The 23,022-nt window shown below is 66.2% G+C and overlaps 1 protein-coding gene across 1 annotated transcript; it reads left to right on the forward strand.

Annotated features, from left to right (window-relative positions):
• Nucleotides 1-1,271: 1,271 nt before the first annotated feature.
• ARHGAP23 (Rho GTPase activating protein 23) lies at nucleotides 1,272-22,142 on the forward strand. Its single transcript, XM_074162740.1, has 24 exons — nucleotides 1,272-1,574; nucleotides 4,555-4,734; nucleotides 8,686-8,710; nucleotides 9,613-9,708; nucleotides 10,098-10,176; nucleotides 10,476-10,530; nucleotides 11,529-12,987; nucleotides 13,941-14,096; nucleotides 14,232-14,343; nucleotides 14,446-14,503; nucleotides 14,640-14,777; nucleotides 14,903-15,202; nucleotides 16,335-16,396; nucleotides 16,732-16,859; nucleotides 17,030-17,148; nucleotides 17,231-17,386; nucleotides 17,971-18,049; nucleotides 18,403-18,476; nucleotides 18,600-18,689; nucleotides 18,829-18,954; nucleotides 19,086-19,127; nucleotides 19,254-19,347; nucleotides 20,963-20,994; nucleotides 21,120-22,142. Exons 1-24 carry the CDS (start codon nucleotides 1,272-1,274, stop codon nucleotides 22,140-22,142), a joined length of 4,986 nt encoding a protein of 1,661 aa, XP_074018841.1.
• Nucleotides 22,143-23,022: the final 880 nt, after the last annotated feature.

Below are 23,022 nucleotides of genomic sequence, written 5' to 3' on the forward strand. Positions count from 1 at the left end.
TGGGACTGGGGGGGTGTCTTTGTTCGGCTCCTGGTGGGAATTGTCCTTGGAGCCACTGCCCTTTGCCACAGGCACCAAGCAGCGCGGTTGGGGGGCTGTGGTGATCTCTGGGGGGGCTGTGTCAGTCCCCAAGGGACTGTGTCGGTCCCCAGGGGGCTATGTTGGTCCCCGAGGGGCTGTGAGGGTCCCCAGGGTGCTGCACCAGCAGAGCTGGGGCTGGATACGTGTCCCCACTACATGGGTTCTGCTGGGTGCTGGGGACAAAGAAGGGACAAGGGGTATCTTGGAGCCCCCACTGGCTCCCCCCTTGCAGAGCCCCGCGGTGGCTCGTCTCCTGGCTGAGCAGGGGTGACACTCACCGCACCCCCAGGCTGTCCCCCTCCCTGTCCCCGGCATCGCCCGGTGCCCTGCGTAGAGCAAGCAGAGGAAGGAAGGAAGGGGCCGGGAGGAGGGAGAGGAGGAAGCGGGGAGGGTGGGATGCTGCCCGGGGTGATGGAGGAAGAAGTGGGTGGATTAAAAAAGAAAAAAAAAAAAAAAAGGAAGAAAAGAAAGAAAGAAAAAAAGGGAAAGTCCGGGCAAAGTGACACCGCAGGCAGTGGGGGCTGGCTCGGGGCCGTGGGCTGGGCACGCTGATCCCTGCCAGCAGCTGGGGCCCCAGTTTGCCAGCACAACTGGGGTGTGTGGCTGCCTCCCCTCCTTCCATCCCTCCCTCCTTCCCACCCTCCTTCTATCCCTCCCTCCATCTGTCCCACCCTCTTTCCATCCATCCATCCATCCATCCCACCCTCCTTCCCACCCTCCCTTCATCCCTCCCTCCATCCATCCCACCCTCTATCCCTCCCTCCCTCCCTCCATCCATCCCACCCTCTATCCCTCCCTCCCTCCATCCATCCCACCCTCCCTCTATCCCTCCCTCCATCCGTCCCGCCCTCTGTCCACCCATCCATCCCACCATCCCACCCTCCGTCTATCCCAGCACGGCGGGGGTGGCAGGCTGGGGGGGCCCGGCTGCCTCCCCTCGCCGCCGGGGCTGTGTTGCTCTCGGGGGGGTGTGAGCAAGCGAGTGTGCGAGAGGCATCACCGAGCTGGGAGCCCTGCACATCACCCGAGCCATGCGAGATGGTGCAGCTGGCCCCGTGCCCCCCCCGGTAGCCGGCCCCCGCCGCTGAGCTGCCCAACTCGGGGGGGCGAAACCAGTGAAGGAGGTGGTGAGCCCATGGCTGAGAGCCTGAACCGCTGCACCTCACTCACCGAAGCCAGACCCTGGGACCATGGTGGAGGAGAGCGTGGGAAGAGGGGAGCGGGGGTCTCGGCGGGTGCTGCGGGGTCCCCCCCGGCCCCCCCCGGCCCCCAGCCCGGTGGCGGTGGTGAGGAAGGGGCTGTGGAGCGTGGAGCGAGCCGGTAAGAGCTGGCGCTTGGAGTGTGCCGTCGGGGTGGACTGCAGCTCCCCTGAGCCTCGCTGCATCTGGCTGAGCAGCCTGCGCCGACACGCAGCCGCCCCCCCGGACCACCGCTGGCCCCCGGCCCCCCGGCACGGCCACGCACCCCCCCGCACCGAGAAGTGCCGCCGCCGGGTGAGAACCGTGTGCCGGAGACACCGGGTGTCGCGCCTTGTTGGGGTGGGTGGGATGCTTTGCAGGGGAGGGCAGGGGATGGGGGGGCTCCCCCAGTGCTGGGGGGCTGGTGGGGCTGGGTAGGGGGTGGCTTGGGGCTGTCACAGCTCCTGGGCAGTGGTGTGTCCCCTTTGTCACCTCCCGTGCTGGAGGATGGGCTGGGGTTGGGGGGTCTGGGGTCCTGCCCTGCTGGTGGCCGTGAAGGTGGCAGCCACCTGGGTGCTTTGCTCCCCTGGGTGGGGGGACAGATCCTGCCCCCCAGGGTGCAGGGAAAACACTCCTTTGTTCCATAGGAGTGGGACACCAGTGGGACCTACCTGTCCCATTGTGTCCCCATGGGGGGAGCGAGGTGGCACAGTGACATGGGGTACAGGGACGTGGTGACATCTGTGCTGGGGGGCAATGGATCTTGCAGGCATTAGGGCTGTCTGGGGGGGGGGGTCGGTGCCCAGCCCTGGTCTGTGCCCAGACCCCACTTGCAGAAGCTGCCCCCCATCCTCCCACAGCCCCTGTGGGACAGGGGGCTTGGGGGAGCCGGGCTAAGGGGCAGGATGCAGCGGAAAACACCAGGCTGAGGTTCAAATAAAGCCAAAAAGCTGGGAGGCGACTGGTCCCCTGTGGGGAGGGGGGACGGGGCACAAGGGGACAAATGGCTGAGGTGACAAATTGGGTGTCAACCCGGCTGCCGGGGGAGCAGGAGCATCTTTGGGACCATGAGGCGGCATGGGGGATGTCCAAGCCCACAGCTTGGCGGGGGGGGGCAGTTCAGCCCCAAAATCTCCAAGCCAGGGTGGGTGAAGAGGGAAACTGAGGCACGGTGGGATGGTTTGCTCTGACCACCCCCCCCACCTTCGCAGGGTTTCTCGGGGTCTCTATGGTAGGTGACATCCCCCATCAGGGCTGGGGGGGACAAGAGGGGACCTGGGAGAGCCACCACCTTGAAGCTGTGAAAATCCTAAAGGAGATTTAATGGGGGCAATTGGGGTCCCCGGGGGACGGGAGCGTTCCCGAGTGATCCCTCCTCTGCCGTGAGTTACGGAACCTTGGGATGGAGATGGGAAAAATACCCTGGGAGGGTTGTTGGTGATGCTCCAAGGCCAGATTCAGGTTCACGGGGACCACCACAACTGGGCGACGTGCCCCTGTGTCACGGGGCGGGGGGGGGGGGGGACACGCCGGAGCCGTGGCCACGGCTCCGGCGTCCCCCCGCCCCCCCCCGCCCCGTGACACAGGGACACGTCCTTCTCTCCTCCATCCCTGCGGATCGGTGCTGCCGTTGGTGTCTCCAACCCATCCTTCCCCTCTCCCGAAGGCTTGTCCGTGCCGGTTAAAATCAGCAGGGCACATTCAGCTGTCAGCTTAAAAATAATCCGGCGAGCCGGCGGCCGACACAATGGAGGGCGCAGATGGGGACAGGCGCTGCGCCGGGATGCTGGTGGCCTCGGGGTGAAGGGATAAGGGGGGGATGTCCCTGTGGGAACGTTGGGGTGCCCCTTGCCATCTGGTTTTTGGGTCACCGGTGGGGGTTTGAGCGGTGCAGGGAGGACTTAGGGGGAGTTTTGCCCCACTCTGTGTGGGGTTTTCTGGCTCTCCTGCGCCGGCGTTGGGAGAGTTGCAGCTCTCTTTGAGTTTTGGGGTGTCTGTGGGTACCCAAAGCCTTTGTACCCCCCCCAGGTTTGTGCCAAGGGGGTCCACGGGTGTTGTGCCAGGGCGATGCCTTGGGTACTGCAGTGCCAGAGCCGTGCCCTCACCGCGGGGACTTTATCCCGAGTGGGTACAGGACTTTTATCCCCGTGCGGGACGTGCCGGCACAGGGCGGGTACAGCCCGGCCCCCCATGAGCTGCCGTCAGATTTTCCCCACCGGCAGCGAAAAGGCCCACTCAGCAGAGGCACAGACAAAGGCTTTTTGTGCCTCGTCCCTTTGTGTGTCCCTCCCCGCTCCCCTGCCATCCATCGCTTCAACCGAGACGGCGCCTGAATTTTAACACCCTCGCCCCGGGATGGGCAGCCGGCTCCGGCTGCCGCAGCGGGGAAGGAGACGGCACGCGGGGAGGATCCCGACGGATCCCCCTCCCTGCCCGCTCCCAGGTTGCCGATTTCTCCGGTTTTAGCGGCGCTGGGTGCTGCCAGGGCATCGGGCAGGACCCTCTGCTCCCTCTGGCCACGGGGCTGCTCCAGCCTCAGCAGGATGCGCAGCCAGATGTGCAGCCAGATGTGCAGCCACGGCCACCGGCAACATCCCTCGCCGGGGCTGTGCTAAACCCTCCCGAACTCAGCCAAGGTGTCGGGATTCCTGCCGCCTCTCCAAGCTCCCTGTCCCAGTGCCAGGCGAGATGCCCGGCGGCTGCTCCGGCTCTGCCCTGGCTCCCGGTCCCCCCTCCCGACACCGGCACCGGGGGGCTGCGGGACGGAGCCACATCCCTCTTGGCCCCGTCTGCTGCTCCAGGCAGCGTCCCAAGCCGGAGCCCAACGCGGTGCCAGGTCCCTGCCCTGTCTCGGGAAGCATCACTCATCCAAGCGGCTCTTTCCGGCTTGCCCGAGGTTATTACCGCGGCGTCATCGGAAGGGGACCTTTTGTCCCCGACTCCCCCATCCGTCCCCCCCATCCCTCCTCCCCCCCCCCCGCTACCTCCTGGGTCCCATCCAGACCCCCAGGCACAGCTGATTTCCACCCCCCCCCCGCTTTTTTTTTTTTAATTTCCTTTCCATGCATTTTTTTCCCAAAAGGTCCCGTACGAGGAGTCTCGGGGGATGCTGGTGGGGTGGTTTTTGGGGGGGGCTGGAATTTGCTGCTAGGAGGTAGGGAGGGGGTTCCGAGGAGAAGAATGGCTTTTCCAGCAGATCTCACCCCCCAACGGGGGCTTTGAGGGGGCTGGTGGGGGGGCTGACTGCCTACACCCTCCTCCCCAGCAGTGACATCTTCCTCCTCGTCCCCTACAGCCAACGCCAGGCCGGAGAGATGGGGCGTCCCCGAATGCTAACGCCCCCCCGGAGGGTCCCTTCCCCTGGGTGGGCCCGAAGACGGTGGTGCTGCGGAAGAGCTCGCAGGGGGGGTTCGGCTTTACCCTCCGCCACTTCATCGTCTACCCCCCGGAGTCGGCGGTGCATTGCACCACCAAGGTAGGGCTGGGACCTGGCCGGTGGCGGGGGGGGGGGCGCACAGGGACCCCCAGAGCTGCTGGAGCGGGACTCGGAGGTGCCGAGGTTGGATGCAGGATGCTTGTGTACGGGCTGGGGGTGGGCAGGGGGGGTCTGGGGAACTGTGGAGTTGGACCATCCATCACTTGCCTTGTTGGGGTGCCTGGGGCTGCCCCCACCCATGGGTGGCCCTGGGAGGGAGGAGCCCGTGGAGCTGCTGGGAGATGTGCTCTGAGCAAGAAGCGAGTTGGTGGCATCTCCGGAGATGTCCCAGAGCCTTTCTGGTGGGGGACACGGCTGTGGGAACAGAGGGAATCCCTCAACTCCAGACCTTCCTGGGAACGGCAGGAAAAGGCACTTCAGAGGCCCCGAGGGAGGGGACTCAGCGCAGCGGGACATCGCTCGGGCCAAAGTGAACCACCCATGGCCATCAGGAGGCCAAGTTTTGGAGCTTGCTTTGGAGGATGCTGTTCAAGCCCTTCATCACGTGCCTCCTCCTCCTCCTCCGACCAGCATCAGCTCATCCCCTCCAGCACTGGGAAGTGCCAGCAGCTCCTCACCCAGCGAGGGGTACTCGCTGCCTCCAGCGCAGAAGATTTTTGGCTCCCAGTTTCCTGGCTGTCAGTGGGAGGCTTCAGGCTGGATCTACCCCAGGACCTGGCGACCACGATCGTGTCTTGGCTCAGCTGCAGCCGGACCCTTCCCAGGTGCTGCCTTTTGGGGGGAAACCAACCCCCAGCTTGGCCATCGCCTCCTGTGCCCTCTGAGATGTCGAGAAGCCCTGACCCGGGCAGCACCTTTTCCTTCTGGGATGGAGGGACCCTACAAAACCACCCAGTAGCTTCCAGGGTGGACCATGCCCTCTGCCTGTGGCCTGAAGGTGACGATCCATCTCTCCTGCCGTGCCAGCTCCGAGCCCCCGAAGTCTGGAACCCCCTTCTCGCCTCATTTTCTACAGCAGCAGCTTTGTGCGGATGAAGGGAAAAGTGTCTGGGAACTGTTGTGGTCCATCAAAGCCCTTTCCCTGCTCCAGCGTGGGAAGATCTGGATGCTCCCATCATCTCCAGAGCTTCCTAGCTGCCTGCAGCCCCACAGCTCCGGCTGCCCCAGGGGCTGGCGTTGGCTGCCTCTTCCCCGCAGGCAGGGAACTCAGTGGGAAGTGAGTCACAGGGTGGGGAGAAGCGACTCGCCGGAGTCCCCACTCAACGTCCTCCGTCACAGCTCCCGATTCTGCCTCCCCAAATCCTTCCTGCCTGCACTTTCCTGCCTGCGCTGGGAACGCTGACCTGACCCATCTCCAGCAGCGTGACTCTGCAAAGGAGCTTTCATGGAAACGTAGAATCGTTTATATGGCAAAGACCTTTAAGATCATCGAGTCCAACCGTTAACCCGGCACTGCCAAGTCCACCACTTAACCCATGTCCCTCAGCACCGCGTCTGCCCGGCTTTTAAATACCTCCGGGGATGGCAACTCCACCACTTCCCTGAGCAGCCTGTTCCAACGCTTGGTGACCCTTTTGGTGAAGAAATTTTTCCTAATATCCATCCTAACCCCCCCTGGCGCAACTTGAGGCTGTTTCCTCTTGTTCTATTGCTTCTTACTTGGCCTTTCAGGGAGTTGTAGAGAGCGAGAAGGTCTCCCCTCTGCCTCCTTTTCTCCAGGCTGACCAACCCCAGCTCCCTCAGCTGCTCCTCAGAAGTTCTCCAGACCTCTCCGTTGCTCTTCGCTGGACACACTCCAGCCCCTCAATGTCCTTCTTGATGAGAGGAGCCCAAAACTGGACACAGCACTGGAGACGGGGCCTCACCAGTGCCAAGTCCAGGGGGATAGTCACTGCCCCAGTCCTGCTGGCCACACTGTTTCTGATACAGGCCAGGATGCTGGGGGCCTTCTTGGCCACCTGGGCACACTGCTGGCTCATATTCAGCCATCTGTCAACCAGATCCTTTTCCACCGGGCAGCTCTCCAGCCACTTTTCCCCAAGTCTGTAGCGTCCATGGAGTTGTTGTGACCCAAGTGCGGGACCTGGCACTTGGCCTTGTTGAACCTCATCCCATCGGCCTCATCCCATGGATCCAGCCTGCCCAGATCCCTCTGTAGATTCCTCAAACAGATCAACACTCCCGCCCAGCTTGGTGTCATCTGCAGACTTAACTGCGGTTGATCTCGCCAGATCATCAATAAAGACATTAAACAGAGCTGGCGCCAGTACCGAGCCCTGGGGAACACCACTCGTGACCGGCCGCCAACCTGAATTGAACCCCATTCACCACATTTCATCCTGGGGATGGCCCCAACCTGCTCCGAACCAACCCACTCACATCCACCATCCTCCTAAAGCATCCTCCCAGAGCCAGGGACCGGTCCTGCCCTACGGCGCTGGACACCGGGGCTGAGCCCTGATGGGGCAGGAGCGTGGGAAGGAGCCAGATCAGCGCCGGGAGGTGGAGATGCTCTTGGAAAGGGGTTGGGAATCGCTGCCGGCAGCCGGCACTCCCGGGCCGGTGGGGCAGGGTGGGGTATGGCTGGCTCAGCACCCGCGGGTGCCGGCGGGCAGCCAGGTCCGGGGGCTGAGTTTCGGTGGGGTTGACTCAGCAAGGGAGGGTGACGGCAGAGGCTGCCTTCGCCGCGCCGTGTTTTGGTACCGCCGCACCCAGCCCAGGGAGCAGGGCTGCCCCGAGGGCCGGGAAGGGCTTCCCGGGTGCCGCAGGGCCAGGAGAGGCAGGGAGAGGGGCGAGTCCGTGCCTCCAGGGGCTCTTGGTGGCCCCAGGCTCCTACCGTGGCAGCCACTCGGTGCACGGGCAATGGTGCCGGTTGTGTGCGGAGGCCACGGACGTGGCTTTTCCTTCCCACCGTGCCGTGTATACCCTGGAGAGATGCCTTCAGCCCCCTCTTCCTCATCGTCACAGGGAATGTCCCCCCGTCACACTGGGATGGAGACTGGTCCCTTCCCAGCAATGGACACTGTAGAGATGCCTTCAGCCCCCTCTTCCTCATCATCACAGGGAATGTCACCCCATCACACTGGGATGGAGAGTGGTCCCTTCCCAGAAATGGACATGGTTTAGAGATGCCTTCAGTCCCCTCCTCCTTCTTCTCATGGGGAATGTCCCCCGTCACACTGGGATGGAGATTGGTCCCTTCCCAGCACTTTGGAGGGACCTGCCCACCCTGGGGACATCGGGGCTGTGCCATGCCCGAGCTTGGGCACCCCCTGGGCAGCATGGCTCTGCGTGGGGGGGTCCCCACGGGACAATGTGAGGGACAAGAGCAGGAACCCGCGGATGCGGTTCCCACCCCAAGGAACAGAGCCCATGTCTCCCAGTGCTGTCCCCTGCCCGTGGCTGGGAAGGGGGTGCCAGGACCCCTCCGCCACCCCCCCTGCAGTGCCCGCCGCAGCCCTGGCAGCCTGCCCCGTGCTGAATAATTGCAGGGCTAAATATAGCCCAGCTGGTGGCCGGTGCCCCTCTGAGGACGCCTGCGCAAAGCCGTCCCCTTCCCGGGGGTCCCTGCCACCGGGACCCACTGCCGCGGTGGCATGGGTGCCAGCGGGCACCTCGGTCCCTACCCTGACACCCCACTGGGGGGGCTTGGGCTCTCCCCGGCCAGGCTCGGTGGCCCAGGAGAAGGGTGAGATGCCACCACGGGGCTGGCTGTGCCCCTTCCCGCTCCCCTGCCCCAAAACCGGCCCCTTCCCCGGCAGCTGGGCATGGGGGGATTGGGGCGGGACCCCCTCCCTGCCCGCCGGTGGGTCTGCGTGGGCGGCACGGCCAGATCCGGTGTCGGGAGGTAATTTTAGCCAGGGGTGGCGGAGGGCAGAGGGACACGCAGGTCCCGCGAGGAGCTGGCACCCCTCCGGTCCCCTGCCGGTCCCCCTGCCCCGGCTGCCCTGGCCCGGCCACCAAATTAATGTTTTTCTCTTCTTTTGGCAGGAGGAGGAGAACGGGAACCGAGCAGGTGAGCACCGGAGCTGCGTCGCCTTGGGGACCTTGGGGACCCCCCAGCTCAGGGGGTTGTCACCGCCCGGATTGGTGGGCACAGGGGTCTGGGGGGAACACGGCTGTCACAGGTCACAGTTGTGGCCAGGGGACACTGTCCCCCGTCTCCGCCGGCTGGTTTCATGGCCCTAAATATCGGCTGGCAGTGCCGCGGTGGCAGCTCGGTGGCACTTGGCATGGCAGACGGGCTCGGTGTCCCCAAAGCCCTTGGGGAGGTTCGCTGGACCTTGCCCCCAAGGGGGTCTGTCCTGAAGCTGGAGGGGCTGCGGCGTGGCCAGCACTGGCCCCCGCGGCTCGGCTTGAGCGCGGGGTGTTTGGGGACAGGGACACGGCCCTGCTCTTCTCCTGGCGGCTGCCGGTGACGTGAGCGAATGTGAAGGTGTCGGAACGGATCGGCAAGCCGGCAGCGTGACGAGGCACCGGGGCTGCCATCCGCGGGGGGGGGGGGGGGTGGGAGGGAGGAGGGGGCTGGGGTGGATTCGGGCGGCAATGCCCAGACCTGGCACCCAGTGCCCGCCGGGGCTGGGGGGGACACACTGGCCTCGCTCCAGGAGGTCCCCGAGGGATTCAGCATCCCTTGTCGGCATCACCCCTCTGCCATCCTTCCACCGCCCTCCGGTTTCTTGCAGCGTCCGATGGCTTTTGCTCTTGCGAAGGACGGTGGCCGTAGCCACACCAGGGAATAGCCACAGTGGGGGGAGACGGGTGCTGGGGGGCTCCAGAAGTCCTGGGTGCAGGCAGGGCTGGCACGTGTGGGCTTGGGGAGGCGAGGAGGGTACCACAAGGGGCCAAAGATGCTTCTTGCCGTGGGACGGGGCAACGGATGTGCCGATGGCTCCCTGACGGTCTGTCCCTGGGGAGCAGGTCCCCCCCGGAGCCGCCTGGAGCCCATGGACACCATCTTCGTGAAGAACGTGCGGGAGGACGGGCCGGCACACCAGGCTGGGCTACGCACCGGTGAGCGGGGACACTCCGGGTGGCCGGGCTGGCAGCGTCTCGGGGATGGAGATGGCTCCAGGCTCCTCACGGGATGCATGCGATGCCCTGACTCCTCTGTCAGGAGCTTTCTTACTTGTTTTTCTCTTTTTCTTGCATTCCTTCTTTCCCTCCCTCCCTTTCCTCTGCCCCCTGGTGCTGTGGGGACTGTGCTTTCTTGTCCCTGGCTGGGGTGCTCAGAGCAGCATTGGGGTCCCCATGGGTTAGGCTGGCTTTAGGGTCCCCACGGCTCCCCTTGCCACACGGGATCTGGCTCTGCCCCTGGCAAAACCCCTGCCGTGAGCAACCGTGGGGACAACCAGGTGCCACCACCTCCCCAGTGACTTGCGGTGACACTGTCTTCTCCGCAGGGGACCGGCTGGTCAAGGTGAACGGGGAGAGCATCATCGGGAAAACCTACTCGCAGGTCATCGCGCTGATCCAGAACAGGTCAGTCCCCCTCCTGGGGCTGGGCAGAGCCGGGGAGGTGACGTGAAGGGGACACGTCGCAGCAGGCACTGTCCCCCCTCCGGGTGTCACTGGGGTTGGCAGGAGCGGTGGTGAGTCACTTGGACACCCACAGGCAACGGGTGCTACAGGGGACCAGGGACGGGCAGCGACGACATGCTGTGACCATCACATGGGGACAGGGACATTCATCCCCTCATGGGGATGAGATTGGCCTCCCTGGGGGCAGGCAGGGACCGACCCCAGCCACCCTGACCCCTCTGTCCCCTCTCTCCCCGCAGTGACGATGTGCTGGAGCTCTCCATCATGCCCAAGGACGAGGACATCCTCCAGTTGGTGAGTTTGGCGGGTGGGACCGGGCTGGTTCCAGGGCTCACGTTCCCTGGTGTGGCTTTCCCCGTGCCCCCCAAACCCGGGGCGGGGGGGGGGGCTGCTCTGTCCCTGCCCACACTCCCCCCGCGCCTTGCATAGGGGTGTGACCAAGTGCCCCTACCTTGCTGCAGACACATGGGGACACCTGGGGACCACTTGTGGCCCCACCAGCACCCCTGGAGCAGCAGTGGGTGCAGAAACGGAGGTACCCGGGGATGCAGAGCAGGAAGGATGGGGGATGTGACCCCTGTTTTTTTTGCAGGGGGCATCCTCAGGCATAGTTGGAGGGCAAATTGCTCGGGGGTCTAGGGGTCTGGCATATCCTCGGAGCACCACAAGTGGCTCTGCTGTCGTTGAGCTGGGGTCTGGGGACAGTGGTGGCCCCGACAGGGTGGCCCAAACCGATGGGTGTGCGTAGGGCTTTGCTGGTCCTGGTTGCCCCCCCTCCCACCCCGGACTCACCCAGCAGCGCTGCCACCAAAGCTGCCACCCCAGCGTGGCTGTTAGGTGGCACCGCTGCGTGGCCCCAGCCTGGGGGACCCTCTCCCATTGGGCTGGGGGGGGTCTTACAGCCCTGGCAAGGGGGGGAATCTCGTGTCTGTGCCTGCCCCGGGCTCTGAGGATCCCCCGGGTGTGGAGTCAGAGGCGTCTGTGAAAAGTGAGACGGGAGAACGGGGCCCGGCCAGCCGTGCCGGGGTATTTTAGGAAGGCGGAGAGGGGAAGGGGGGGTGGCGGGGGGAGAGGAAAGGCTGATGTTGGTGGCAGCGTCACTCAGTGCTGGGGGGGCCCCGTGGGAAAGCGGGACTGGGTGGGGGGGCTACCACCAGCCTTGCCCAGCTCACCCCGATGGGGACAGTTTCTCGCAGTTTGAGGGGGGAGCAGAGGGCTTCCAAGTGGTGGGAATGGGGGGTTGTGGCCCTGTCCCCCCCACCCTGACCCCCCCTTGTTGTCCTCCCCCACAGGCGTATTCGCAGGATGCCTACCTGAAGGGCAACGAGCCGTACTCCGGAGGGGCGCAGAGCATCCCTGAGCCCCCTCCCATCTGCTACCCACGGAAGACGTACCCCTTCCAGGCACGGGGTGCCGAGCCCCCCCCGGGACCACCGCCGGACACCCGTGCCCCCCGCCCCACCGCTGCGGGTCCCGCGTCCCCTCTCGGCACGGCCGCGCTCGCCAGCACCCGCAGCGAGGCGGGTGGCAGCCCCGCTCACCGCCCCGACGAGCCGCAACCCGGGGGTCTCCCCCTGCGCCCCCCCGCACCCCACGGGCACCCCGGCTCCTTCTCCCGCACCAGCTGCCCCAGCAACGTGGCATCCTCTCTGCCCGACCGCTACGGGGTGTCCTCCGCCACCTCCTCCTGCTACGGGGTCCCCAAGCATCTCCCGGAGCATCGGACTCACTGCGGCTTCAAGGAAGGTGTCGGGGGGCTGCCGGTGGCCGGGCGGCCCCCCCGGGAGGGCAACCAGCGGGTGCCCGGCCGTCAGGAGTGCCAGCAGGCTCTGTCCCGCTGGTTTTGCAGCCAGGAGCCGCGGCGGAGCTCCTCGGAAGAACGGCGTCACGCCATGCCCCCCCGCTACCGCAGCGTGTCCCAGGACCGGTTGGGGGGCTCGGCGGTGGCCCCCCGGGGCTGGCCACACAGCGCCTCGCACGACACCCTGCTGCAGCCCCCCCGCGAAGGCTGGGCCCCCCGTGCCCGCTCCGACCATTACCTGGGCAGGTACGGGCGCTCCATGGAGGCTCTGGAGCCCAGCGCCCTGCTCTCCCCTCGCCTCGACCGCTCCGGGTGGCCACCGGAGAGGGTCTGCCGGGCCACCGTCACCGCTGCCGGGCAGCCCATCCCGCACAGCTCCTTCGTGCCACCCTCCTCCTCCTCCTCCTCCTCCTCGCGGGAGCCGGCGCCGGTGCAGAAGCACCCCTCGCAGCCCAACCTGCAGAGCGTGGACGATTCGGGCTACATCGGCTACCGGAGCTATAGCCCGTCCTTCCAGCGTCGCACCGGGCTGCTGCACGCCCTCTCCTTCCGTGACCCTGCTTTCGGTGGCCTGCCCACCTTCAGCATCTCGCAGCGACCAGCCGCCCCGCTCCCGGAGAGGGCAGTCACCGCCGTCCCGCCACCCACCGGTCCCCAACCGGTCCCCACGGCACCCAGGGACCAGCGGCCGGAGAGCAGCCGGGTGCCCGAGCAGCCGGAGGAGCGGAGGGAAGAGGTGGTTTTGCGGCAGAAGCCGCCCACCGGCCGCAAGATGCCACCCCCCATGCGGCAGATGAACTTTGTCTTCCCCGAGGGGGTAAAGGAGACGGACATTTGTGACCCCCCACCGGCCAGCGGCAAAGGGGAGAGGCCAGTAGCCGAGCGGCAAGGCCGGCATGTGGCTCCCTTGGCGGCCCCCGAGGACTCGCTGGCGTCCATCCCCTTCATCGGTGAGTCCGGGGTGGGAGGGTGTCTGCCTCTGGGAGAGGGGGTCTGGCAAGTCCCATGCCAGGAAGGGCACATTTTGGGGGGACAGGGCATGTGGCACAGCCTCAAAGCGTCTGAGAGTTCTGAGGAGGTCTAGAGGAGGCCACGGAGATGCTGGGGGGGCTGGAGCCCCTCTGCTGTGAGGACAGGCTGAGAGAGTTGGGGGGGTTCAGCCTGGAGAAGAGAAGGCTCCGGGGGGAGACCTTAGAGCCCCTTCCAGTCCCTCAAGGGGCTCCAGGAGAGATGGGGAGGGACTCTGGATCAGGGAGGGGAGCCCTAGGAGGAGGGGGAAAGGTTTGACACCAAAAGAGGGGAGATTGAGCTGAGATCTGGAGAAGAACTTCTTTGCTGTGAGGGTGGTGAGAGCCTGGCCCAGGTTGCCCAGAGAAGCTGTGGCTGCCCCATCCCTGGAGGGGTTCAAGGCCAGGTTGGAGGGGGCTTTGAGTGACCTGGTCTGGTGGGAGGTGTCCCTGCCCAGGGCAGGGGGTGACACTGGGTGATCTTTAAGGTCCCTTCCCACCAAAACCATTCTGTGATTCTATGATTCTATGTTTGGGGTGACCCACTCCCCACCTGGTTCAGGACCTCCCTGCCCAACCACCTCTGCCTGGGGGGACCCAAATGGGTCTGGGGGGGCTGCCAGCTCTGTCCCCTCCCACACCGCAGAGGGACCCCGGGGTCAGACGGGGAGGGAGGGGGTAGGGAGAGGTTGGGGGGGGCGCGAGGTTACTCTGCATGAGGGTCTGGGTGCCCTGGTGGCTCCTGGCTTTGCTGGGGTGGGAGTGTGTCCCGTAGCCCAGCTTGGGCACCTGCAAACCCACCACCTACCAGAAGTGCTGGGAGGGGTCCCGGCAGAGATTTTTCCCACCCCAGTCCTGCCCCGACCCCTCCTTCAACACTGCCCCCCGCCTTGCAGATGAACCCACCAGCCCCAGCATTGACCTGAAAGCCAAGCACGTCCCTGCCTCCTCGGTGGTCTCCAGCGCCATGAACTCTGCTCCCGCCGTGGCCACCAGCCCCTCCTCGCCCACCTTCGCCTTCGCCCTGAGCCGGCACTACTCCCAGGACTGCAGTAAGTGCTGGGGGGGGCTATGATTGGGGTCGGGGGCGGGGGGGGCATAGGATGAGAAGGAGCCCCCCGCCCTGGAGCTCTGCTCCGTGCCCACTGGGCTGAGCAGCCTGTGCTTTGCCCTTCTCCCCCTCGCAGGCAGCATCAAGGCTGGCCGCCGCTCCTCCTACCTCCTGGCCATCACCACCGAGCGCTCCAAGTCCTGCGACGATGGTCTGAATGCATTTCGGGACGAGGGGAAGATCCTAAGGTAGGGCTGGACACCCCCCCCCGCCCCATCCCAGTCCCACCACAGCATGTCTCCTATCCCATCCCTGCCATCCCCACTCACGGGGGCTGCTTTTCCCCCCAGGAGGATGCCCAGCCGGGTCCCCAGCCTCCGCATGCTGAGGAGCTTCTTCACCGATGGGGTGAGTGTTGGGTGATGGTGAGGGTCCTGGGGGGTAGCCCGGGGTTTCTCTGCCCTGGCTGGGGCACCGCTGGAGCAGGGGTTGTTGATGGCATCCCCCCAACGGTTGCCCTCTGGTGTCCCCCCCCACCCTGCAGTCTCTGGACAGCCTCGGCACGTCCGAAGACGCCCGCTCCAAAAGACACTCAACCTCCGACCTCTCGGACGTCCCGTTCAGCGCCGTGAGGAAGGAGGGCTGGCTCCACTGCAAGCAGATCCTCACCAAAAAGGGGAAGGTAGGCGGGTGTCATCATCCCCCCTCCTCCATAACCCCCAGCCCCCCAGCTGCCCATGCTGGGAGGACTCTCCCCGCCCCGAGCATCCCTGAGGTCCGTGCCCCATCCCTTTTCTCCTCCCGCAGAAGGTCGGTGGAGGCATCCGGCAGTGGAAGCGCGTCTTCGCCGTGCTGCGCACCCACTCGCTGTACCTCTGCAAGGACAGGCGGGAGGCGGTGACCTGCGCCCCGGCCCCAGGTGAGGAGGAGCCGCCGATCAGCATCCGAGCGTGCCTGGTGGACATCTCCTACAGCGAGACCAAGAGGAAGCACGTCTTCCGCCTGACGACCGCTGACTTCTGTGAATATCTCTTTCAGGCAGAGGATCGGGAAGACATGCTGGCCTGGATCAAAGTCATCAGGGAGAACAGCAAGGCCGAGGGCGAGGTGAGAGCCACATGGGGCTCCCGGCTGCCTCTGGCTCTCCCGGCACTAACCGCCTCGGCTCTCTCCGGCTCTTTGCCTTTTGCTGCTTCCCCCAGGCCACAGGGGCCAGCCCCCCCAGGTGTGGGACTCGCCGGTCCCGTGCCGTGCTCCCAGGGGTGCACGAGGGGGGCTGGCGGCCACCGCGGCGTCCAAGAAGAGCGTGGCAGGGTGCGCCGGGTGCTCGGTGGCTCTCCCGGTGCCGTAGGGTCGGCGCCGGATCCGCCGGCGGCATTTGGTCGTGCGGTGGGAGAGGAGCGTGCGTGGCTGCGCCGCGGCGTGTTGTGTCTCCTTTGGGTGGAGAGAGATCCGGCAGGGAGCTCCCTGGCACTGTGCCACGGTGGCACGGTGGCCGTGTGGTGATGCCAGGGCTGGCACCGGGTCCAGGGAAGGCTGAGCCCTGGTCTGTGCGATGGGTCGCTCGGGTCTGAGATGGGGAGAGCGGCTCCCCCGGGGGGGCTCCTGCGGAGGATCCGTGGGGCTGGATGTGCCGGCGCTGGGCTGGCTGCGCGGTGTCCCCCTGCGGTGCCGGGGTGGCCTCGTTTGGTGGCAGCGGTGCTGCCAGGCTTGTGGCAGGCTCCGGCCCCTGGAGGGTGCGTTGAGCTTGGAGCGGTCTCTGGTTCTCTGTGGCACAGCCCCGCTCCGCAGGGCGCAGGGGGCTCGGCGGAGCTGGTGGCACCAGGACAGGGAAGGTGCTGCCGGGTCGGAGCGCGTGGAGCCATCCGGGTGCCATCCGGGGACACGGGGCCACCGGGCAAGCAGCATCCCGCAGGGATGGTTGCGTGTCTTCGGGTGCTGCGTGGTGCAGCGGGTGCGCGGGTAGATGGAGATGTGCGTCCTGCTGAGGGACGTCCCCGTCCCCGAGCCTCTGTGGCCGCCTCGGACCCTGCGTGCCACCCCGTGCTATGGCGAGGAGCCACGGAGATGGCAGCGGGACGGCAGGCACTGGCTGTTTCGGGGCTGCGGGGACCCGGTCCTGCCATCGCCTGCTCCTGCCTGGTCCTGCGCGGTGCCCGGCAGAGCCTGGACTTGCCCAGGGTCTCCGGAGGACGCGCTGCTCAAGCTCTCCCTTCCCCTCTTCTCTCTGCCCCCCCAGGACCCCGGTTTTGCCAGCCAAGCGCTTATCAACAAGAAGTTAAATGACTACCGGAAAGTGAGGTACGGACCTGGGGGTCGGTGGGCGCCGAGACCCCCCCCCCCCCGAGGGCTTTATTCATCTGAATTTTAAAGTGGCAGAGCAAAGTCCCTCATCGGGGCAGTGCCAGAGGCGCTGGCGGGGGTCAGTTCAGCCAAACCGGCACCGAGCGAAGGGTTAAAGGGGCTCAGTGCTCCCCGGGGGTCCCCGTTACCCGGTGTGGGGTGCACCCCCATGGGCACGGGTGGGATGCCGGGCAGCCGGGGAGAGATGCCGGCGTTTCTCAAGAGGTTTTGCACCAGGCTGGTGGCCCCCCGGCCGTGCCCTGCCTGAGCCCCCCGCCTCGCTCTCCCCGCAGCCCCGCGGGCGCCAAGCCCGATTCCTCGCCCAAGGGCTCTCGAGGGCTGGGGATCCGAGCCGAGTTCCTGAAGCAGACGGGAACCAGCGCGCCCCGGTCCCCCAGGCAGGATGCGGCCGTCACCAAAGGTAGGTCCCAGCCCTTGGCACGGGGCAACGGCAAACTGGGGGGCTTTGCAAGGAGGGGGGGGTGCCTCGCCCCAGGAATGCCATCCTGCTTGTCCCCATAGGGCAGCAGGGATGCTCTTCCCTTTTATCCCGGCTTATCAGCAAACGATCCTGTGGGTTTTTCTCCCCAGATGAAAGCAGCTCCCAAAAAGCCCCGTGGGGCATCAACATCATGAAGAAGAACAAGAAATCTGCCCCCCGCGCCTTTGGCGTGAGGCTGGAGGACTGCCAGCCTGCCCCGGACAACAAGGTACGGCCACACCAGCAGTGGCAGCCCTCGGGGACCCCTGCACAACCCTGGCACCTCCATCACCCCCTCCCTGTCCCCACAGAATGTCCCCCTGATCGTGGAAGCTTGCTGCAAGGTGGTGGAGGACCGAGGGCTGGAGTACATGGGCATCTACCGCGTGCCCGGGAACAACGCGGTGGTGTCCAGCCTGCAGGAACAGCTCAACAAGGGAGCCACCGAGATCAACCTGCAGGACGAGGTGAGGGCTGCATGTCCCTGTTCCCATCCCTGTCCCCATCCTTAGCCCCATGCCTGTCTCCATGCCTCCGGGATGCTCTTGGGGCTATTCTCTTTGTCCACCATGGCTCTGTCACCACCCCCCCGTCTCCATCGTCATCCCCCCGTCTCCATCGTCATCCCCCCGTCTCCATCGTCATCCCCCTGTCTCCATCGTCATCCCCCTGTCTCCATCGTCATCCCCCTGTCTCCATCGTCATCCCCCGTCTCCATCATCATCCCCGTCTCCATCATCATCCCCATCTCCATCATCCCCATCTCCATGGCCATGACCTTCCCTGGAGTGGCAGGGCCGCCTAGTGGTCGGTGACAGCAGCGTCACTGGCAGCTTGGGGACACATTTGTCCCCTTGCCTCTCGCCACGTTGCTGCAGTGGCACAGAGACTTCCCTGCCAGATACAGGGTGGGGACAGCCGTCCTGCCATCCTCATGGCCACAGTGGTTCTGGCTGATGTCCCCCTGGGTGTCAGTGGCCTGGGACTCCCCCCAGCTTGGGGACTTTCCCACCCGATGTGCTCTCTAAGCAGCCTCTTCTCTTCCCGGCAGCGGTGGCAGGACCTGAATGTCATTAGCAGCCTGTTGAAGTCCTTCTTCCGAAAGCTGCCCGAGCCCCTCTTCACTGACGGTGAGTTGCTGCTTCCCCCATGGCCAACAGGGCCCCCAAAGTGGCCACAGATGACCTTATTCAAATGGCCACGTGTCGATGGCTGATACCCCAAAGCCTGTCCCACCTGTCCCTTTGTTGAGGACAGGTCCCCAGACCCTGTGACAGGTCCCCAGACCCCCTCCTCACTGAGTCCCCTGGGCCAGCCCTTGTCCTTGTCCCTCCTTGCCCTTCTCTGCTTCATCCCAGTGGGACCCCACCAGCACCCAGACCCCTTCCCAGCATCTCTGGACAGTGCATCTGGGGGTCCCTGGCCCCAAGGGGTGCCCTCTCCCCTCCACCCGGCTCTGACCCCCCCCATGTCCCGCTTTCAGACAAGTACAATGACTTTATTGAGGCCAACCGGATTGAGGACGCCAGCGAGAGGATGAGGACGCTACGGAAGCTGGTAGGGAGATGGGGCAACGGCTGGGGTGGGGGGTGCAGCCCTGGAGCCCCCCTCTTGGGTGCTGGTGTGCGTGGGAAAGGCCAGGGGGGGTGAGCAGAGAGGTGACCTGGTGTCTCCACACAGATCCGGGACCTGCCAGGTCACTACTATGAGACACTCAAGTTCCTGGTGGGTCACCTGAAGACCATCGCTGACCACTCGGAGAAGAACAAGGTATGTCCACCCACCCCGGCGCCAGGCAGGGTCTCTTGGACCCCTGCCCCACCTCGAACCCCCCCAGTTGGGCCGAGCCACAGCTCAGAGACGGTCACTGAGGGGTGACCGTGGGCACTAACCCCAACTCCGGTTGCAGATGGAGCCCCGAAACCTGGCGCTGGTGTTTGGCCCCACGTTGGTGCGGACGTCTGAGGACAACATGACGGACATGGTGACACACATGCCCGACCGCTACAAAATCGTGGAGACCCTCATCCAGCATGTAAGTGGCATCGGTGGGCAGGCGGGCATCGGAGGAGGGGGCTGATCCGCACCCCCAGGAGAGGGGACGGTGCTCCCCAGCCGTGCTGAGCTCCCACCGGTCCCTAACCCCTCTCCCGTCTCCCCCCGCAGTCAGACTGGTTCTTCAGCGACAAGGAGGACAAGGGTGAGAAGGTGAGTCCCCTGTTCCCCCCACCCTGGGGGGGGTCTCGCTGTGGGGCAGGGAGGGTGCAGAAGCCCCGGTTGGGAGCCGGGGTGTCATCGGCAGCCGCCTGACCGCCGTGTCCCCTCCCCTTGCAGACCCCCGTGGATGAGAAGGAAGCTCAGTCCGTGCCCAACATCGAGTACCTGCTCCCCAACATCGGCAGGACCGCGGCTCCCAGCGATGCCGCAGGTGAGGAGCAGTGCCCGCAGCACCCCCCCGCTCCGGTCCCGGCACCAGGGCACCCCTGGGTGCCCCTCCAGCCGCTCCATCCCCCCTGGTCACCCCGCTACCGACAGCCGGCCCCCCCGTGGCTGTGGCAGACCCCTGCGTGCCGGAGCAGGACATCCCGACACCCTCCTCACCATCAAATGGGGACATCCCGCCCTTAGGGGTGCCAGCAGAGCCCCCTCCCCACCCTCTCCTGTCACCCTCCTCTCCGGTGGCTGCTCCTCGTCCCTCTGCGATCCCGGCTGGCCCCGGCAGCCCGTGGGACCCCTGCCCGTGCCCGCTCCCCCGCGCCGGCCCACGCTGCCAATCCGGAGACCGGGAGACTTTGATGCTCGACTGATTTCTTACGTTCTTTCCTTGAACTTCTCTGTGCTGTCCTCTTCCTCCTCCTCCTCCTCTTCCTCCTCCAGCGGACCTCCTCGAGAGCTAGAGCGGGTACAGTGTTGATCCTGGGTGCATTGCTCACGCACTAACTCCTCCGGGTGACCACGAGAGAGCGGGAGCAGGGGGGGGGGGACAGCAGGAGGGGAGGGGGCACTGTCCTGCCCAGCCACTGTCCCCAGGGAACCCCAACATCAGGAGGGGCTGCCGAGGCCCTGGGGAGCCCCAAATCCTTTAATCCTGGTTTTCCCACATCCTTGGCCGGTGCCGGTGGTGATGCTGAGGTGGCTGTTGGCGTCCCCTGGCAGGGACGGGTGCTGGGTGTCCTGGGACCAGCACACCCAAATGTCGGGTTTGATCATAAAAATGATAAATTGATCATAAAATCACAAAATCACAGAACGGTTAGGGTCGGAAGGGACCTCATGGGGGACAGTATTGGGGTCCTGATGTCCCCAGGGAGGGTCGGCACCCCCTTTCTGCCTCCCCCTCTCTCGTCGTCAGCAGCTTCTAACCCCATCCCGGGGCGTGCGGGCGGCGGGGAGAGGGTGTCTGTCATCTTGTCCTTGTCCCTCACAGCATCAGGGCCAGGGCTGCCTGTCACCCCCATGTCCCCACCTGCCCCCTAACCCCCCTGAGGAGCTGGGGGCAGCCTGTCCCAGACCCCGTTCCGAGGCTGGATGTGGTATCGAGCCAGCTCCCCGGGTATCATCCCGGGTGTCCCGTGCCCCGTCCCGGTGATGTGGCAGCGGCAGCACCGTGCCCAGCCCCGGTCCCCTCTGCCCCGTGGCCGTGGGAGGGTTGGGGTCCTCCCGCCGGGGTCCTGGCTGTGTTTCCTGGCTGTGTGTGCCTGCGTGTGTGTCGTCCCCCCCCGACCTTATCCCCACTCCTCACCTTGCGGCTCTGCAGTGGGTGAGCAGTGCCGGGGACCCCCGTAAACCTCTGGGGACCCCCCCCATCCCCATCCCTGAGCCTCCTGACACCTCCTGCAACTGCTGGCACAGGAACCCCCTCGGCGCTGGTGTCCCACCAGCTGGTCCGGTGGCCCCGGCATGTCCCCATCCATTTTTGGGGGAACGGAGCAGCGTCCCCCATCCTCTCCCCAACCGAACCCCCTCCCCAGGATGTACCCACCCCCTCCCCACCCCCCAAGAGCCTGTCTAACCCCCCCTTCCCTCTCTGCTCTGCTTTACAGGCTCAACCCGCAGCGGCTCCGCCAAACCGAAGGTACGAGGGTCCCGGGCTGGGGGCCGGCAGGGAGGGAGGGAGGGAGGGACAGGGTGGCTGGGGCACGAAGCCGGTCCCTAACCCCGCCACCCCCATCCCTTATCCCGCTGTCACCCTTTCCCCAGGGCACGTGGCCGTCGCGGAAGGCGCCGCCGCACCGGGAGCTCCTCGCCATCCCCTTCGTCTCGGCCGCCGCCCGCAAGAGGAAGAAGAAGAGAGAGGCCGAGGGCGTCGGGAGCAGCACCGACGACGATGTGGAGCGCAGGGACACCCTGGGCCGGGAACAGGAGGACGTGGGGACCGCGGCCACCCTGCCGACACCCGGCAAAGCCCTCCGTGGCACCGGCGGCGAGCCGGCGGTCCCCAGCCCGGCCGGGATGGAGCGGGAGAGCTCCCTGGAGCCTGGGGGTGCCGGGTCCGACCCGGCGCCGGACGCTCGCTCCATCGTGTCAGGCTACTCGACCCTGTCCACCATGGACCGCAGCCTGTGCTCCGAGGTGCAGTCGGTGGCCGGGAGCCGCGGGGAGGAGGCGGACGACGAGCGGAGCGAACTCAGCCACATGGAGACGGACACGGAGAGCCGGGAGGGAGCCCGGCCCCGGCCGGGACAAGCGGACGGGGGGACCGGCGACGAGGACAAGGGACTCTCCAGCCGTCCCTCCTTCAACTCCCACCGCCTGATCCAGTGCGACACGCTGGCCCGCAGGAAGCTGGGGCGGCCCCGGGCAACCAGTGAGACCCCGGCAGCCAGCGGGGAGGACCAGGGCTGGGTCCCCCCCGGGCGACCCTCGTTGCGGGAGCAGCTCCGGCAGCGCCTGCGGGGCTCCGCCGACGACATGGGGGTGCGCCTGCGCCGAGCCCACTCCCCCGAGACCCGCCGCAAGAAGAGCAGCTGGCGCCGGCACACGGTGGTGGTGCCCGGTGGCCTCAAGGACCTCAACTTCAACGAGTGGAAGGAGCCGCGGGGGCTAGAGGTGGCCCCGGGACCCTGCCGTGACAAGGACTCGGGGCTCAGCAGCCTGGAGTCCACCAAAGCCCGGCCACCGGCCACCGCCCCGGCACAGCCCGGCACTGCCGGCGAGGGACCGGCCACTAAGAGCCCCCCCGGCAGCCCCCCGCCCCCCCTGCGCTTCCCCCAGTGTCTCTGACACCCCCCCCCCCCCCGTGGCTCCCCCCTCCTCCAGCCAGTGTTTAATTTAAGGACTCGCCTTCGTTCTTGTATTTAATTGTGCTCTGGACAAGCTGCTGTTATTTAACGAGTCTCCGTGGCCCCCGTGCCACGGCTGGGACAAAGCCACCTTGTTCCCCCCCATCCACACACACACACACCCCCCGTGCTTTGGGGACCAGCCGGGTCCCGTGTCACAGCCTGGCCCCATCCCAAGGTCCCCCAGCCCCCGGGGCAGTGCCAGGAGGGTTGGAGGGGGGAACTGATGGGGACGGTCCCCACCCCAGGCGGTGGTGGGCCCCCCCCCCCCGTCCCCGGCCGCGGCAGCGTGAAGTGCGGGCGCTTCCCTGGGTGCTGCGGCTGCCCTTGCCAGAGACCCCCCCCCCCCCCCAACAATGGGGACCCTGGGGACCTTTGGGGACCTCGGTGCCATCACACTGACCTGGGTGTGCTCTGTGCTGCGGGGGGGGGTGGGGTGGGGTGGCCCTTGGCACGATGGACAGGACCAGGGCTGGGTGTTTGCACAAGAGCGGGTGTGATGAGAAGCGGGGGGGGGGGACACACACACACTGCTGTCCCCTGAAATGCCACAAGCCGCAACCCCCATCCGGCAGCAGCTCGGGACATGGCACAGCCCCCTCCCCAGCCCCGCTCCCCTCTGTACCCCCCCCAAGGCCAGAAGCACTTTAGGAAGGGGGTGCGGGGGCTGCCGGTGGAGGGGACACACACACAAAAAAATGGGAGGGGGGGGGACGGCACAGGGACCCCCAGCCTCGGGCTCGGGTGGCCACTGCCGGGGCCACGGAGGGGGGGTGGGGTGGGGGGTGTGTGTGTGTCAAGTCACGTCACTGTTTCTCCGT

Source organism: Numenius arquata, chromosome 23 (genome assembly GCF_964106895.1).
Source record: "Numenius arquata chromosome 23, bNumArq3.hap1.1, whole genome shotgun sequence".
Lineage (NCBI taxonomy): Eukaryota > Metazoa > Chordata > Aves > Charadriiformes > Scolopacidae > Numenius > Numenius arquata.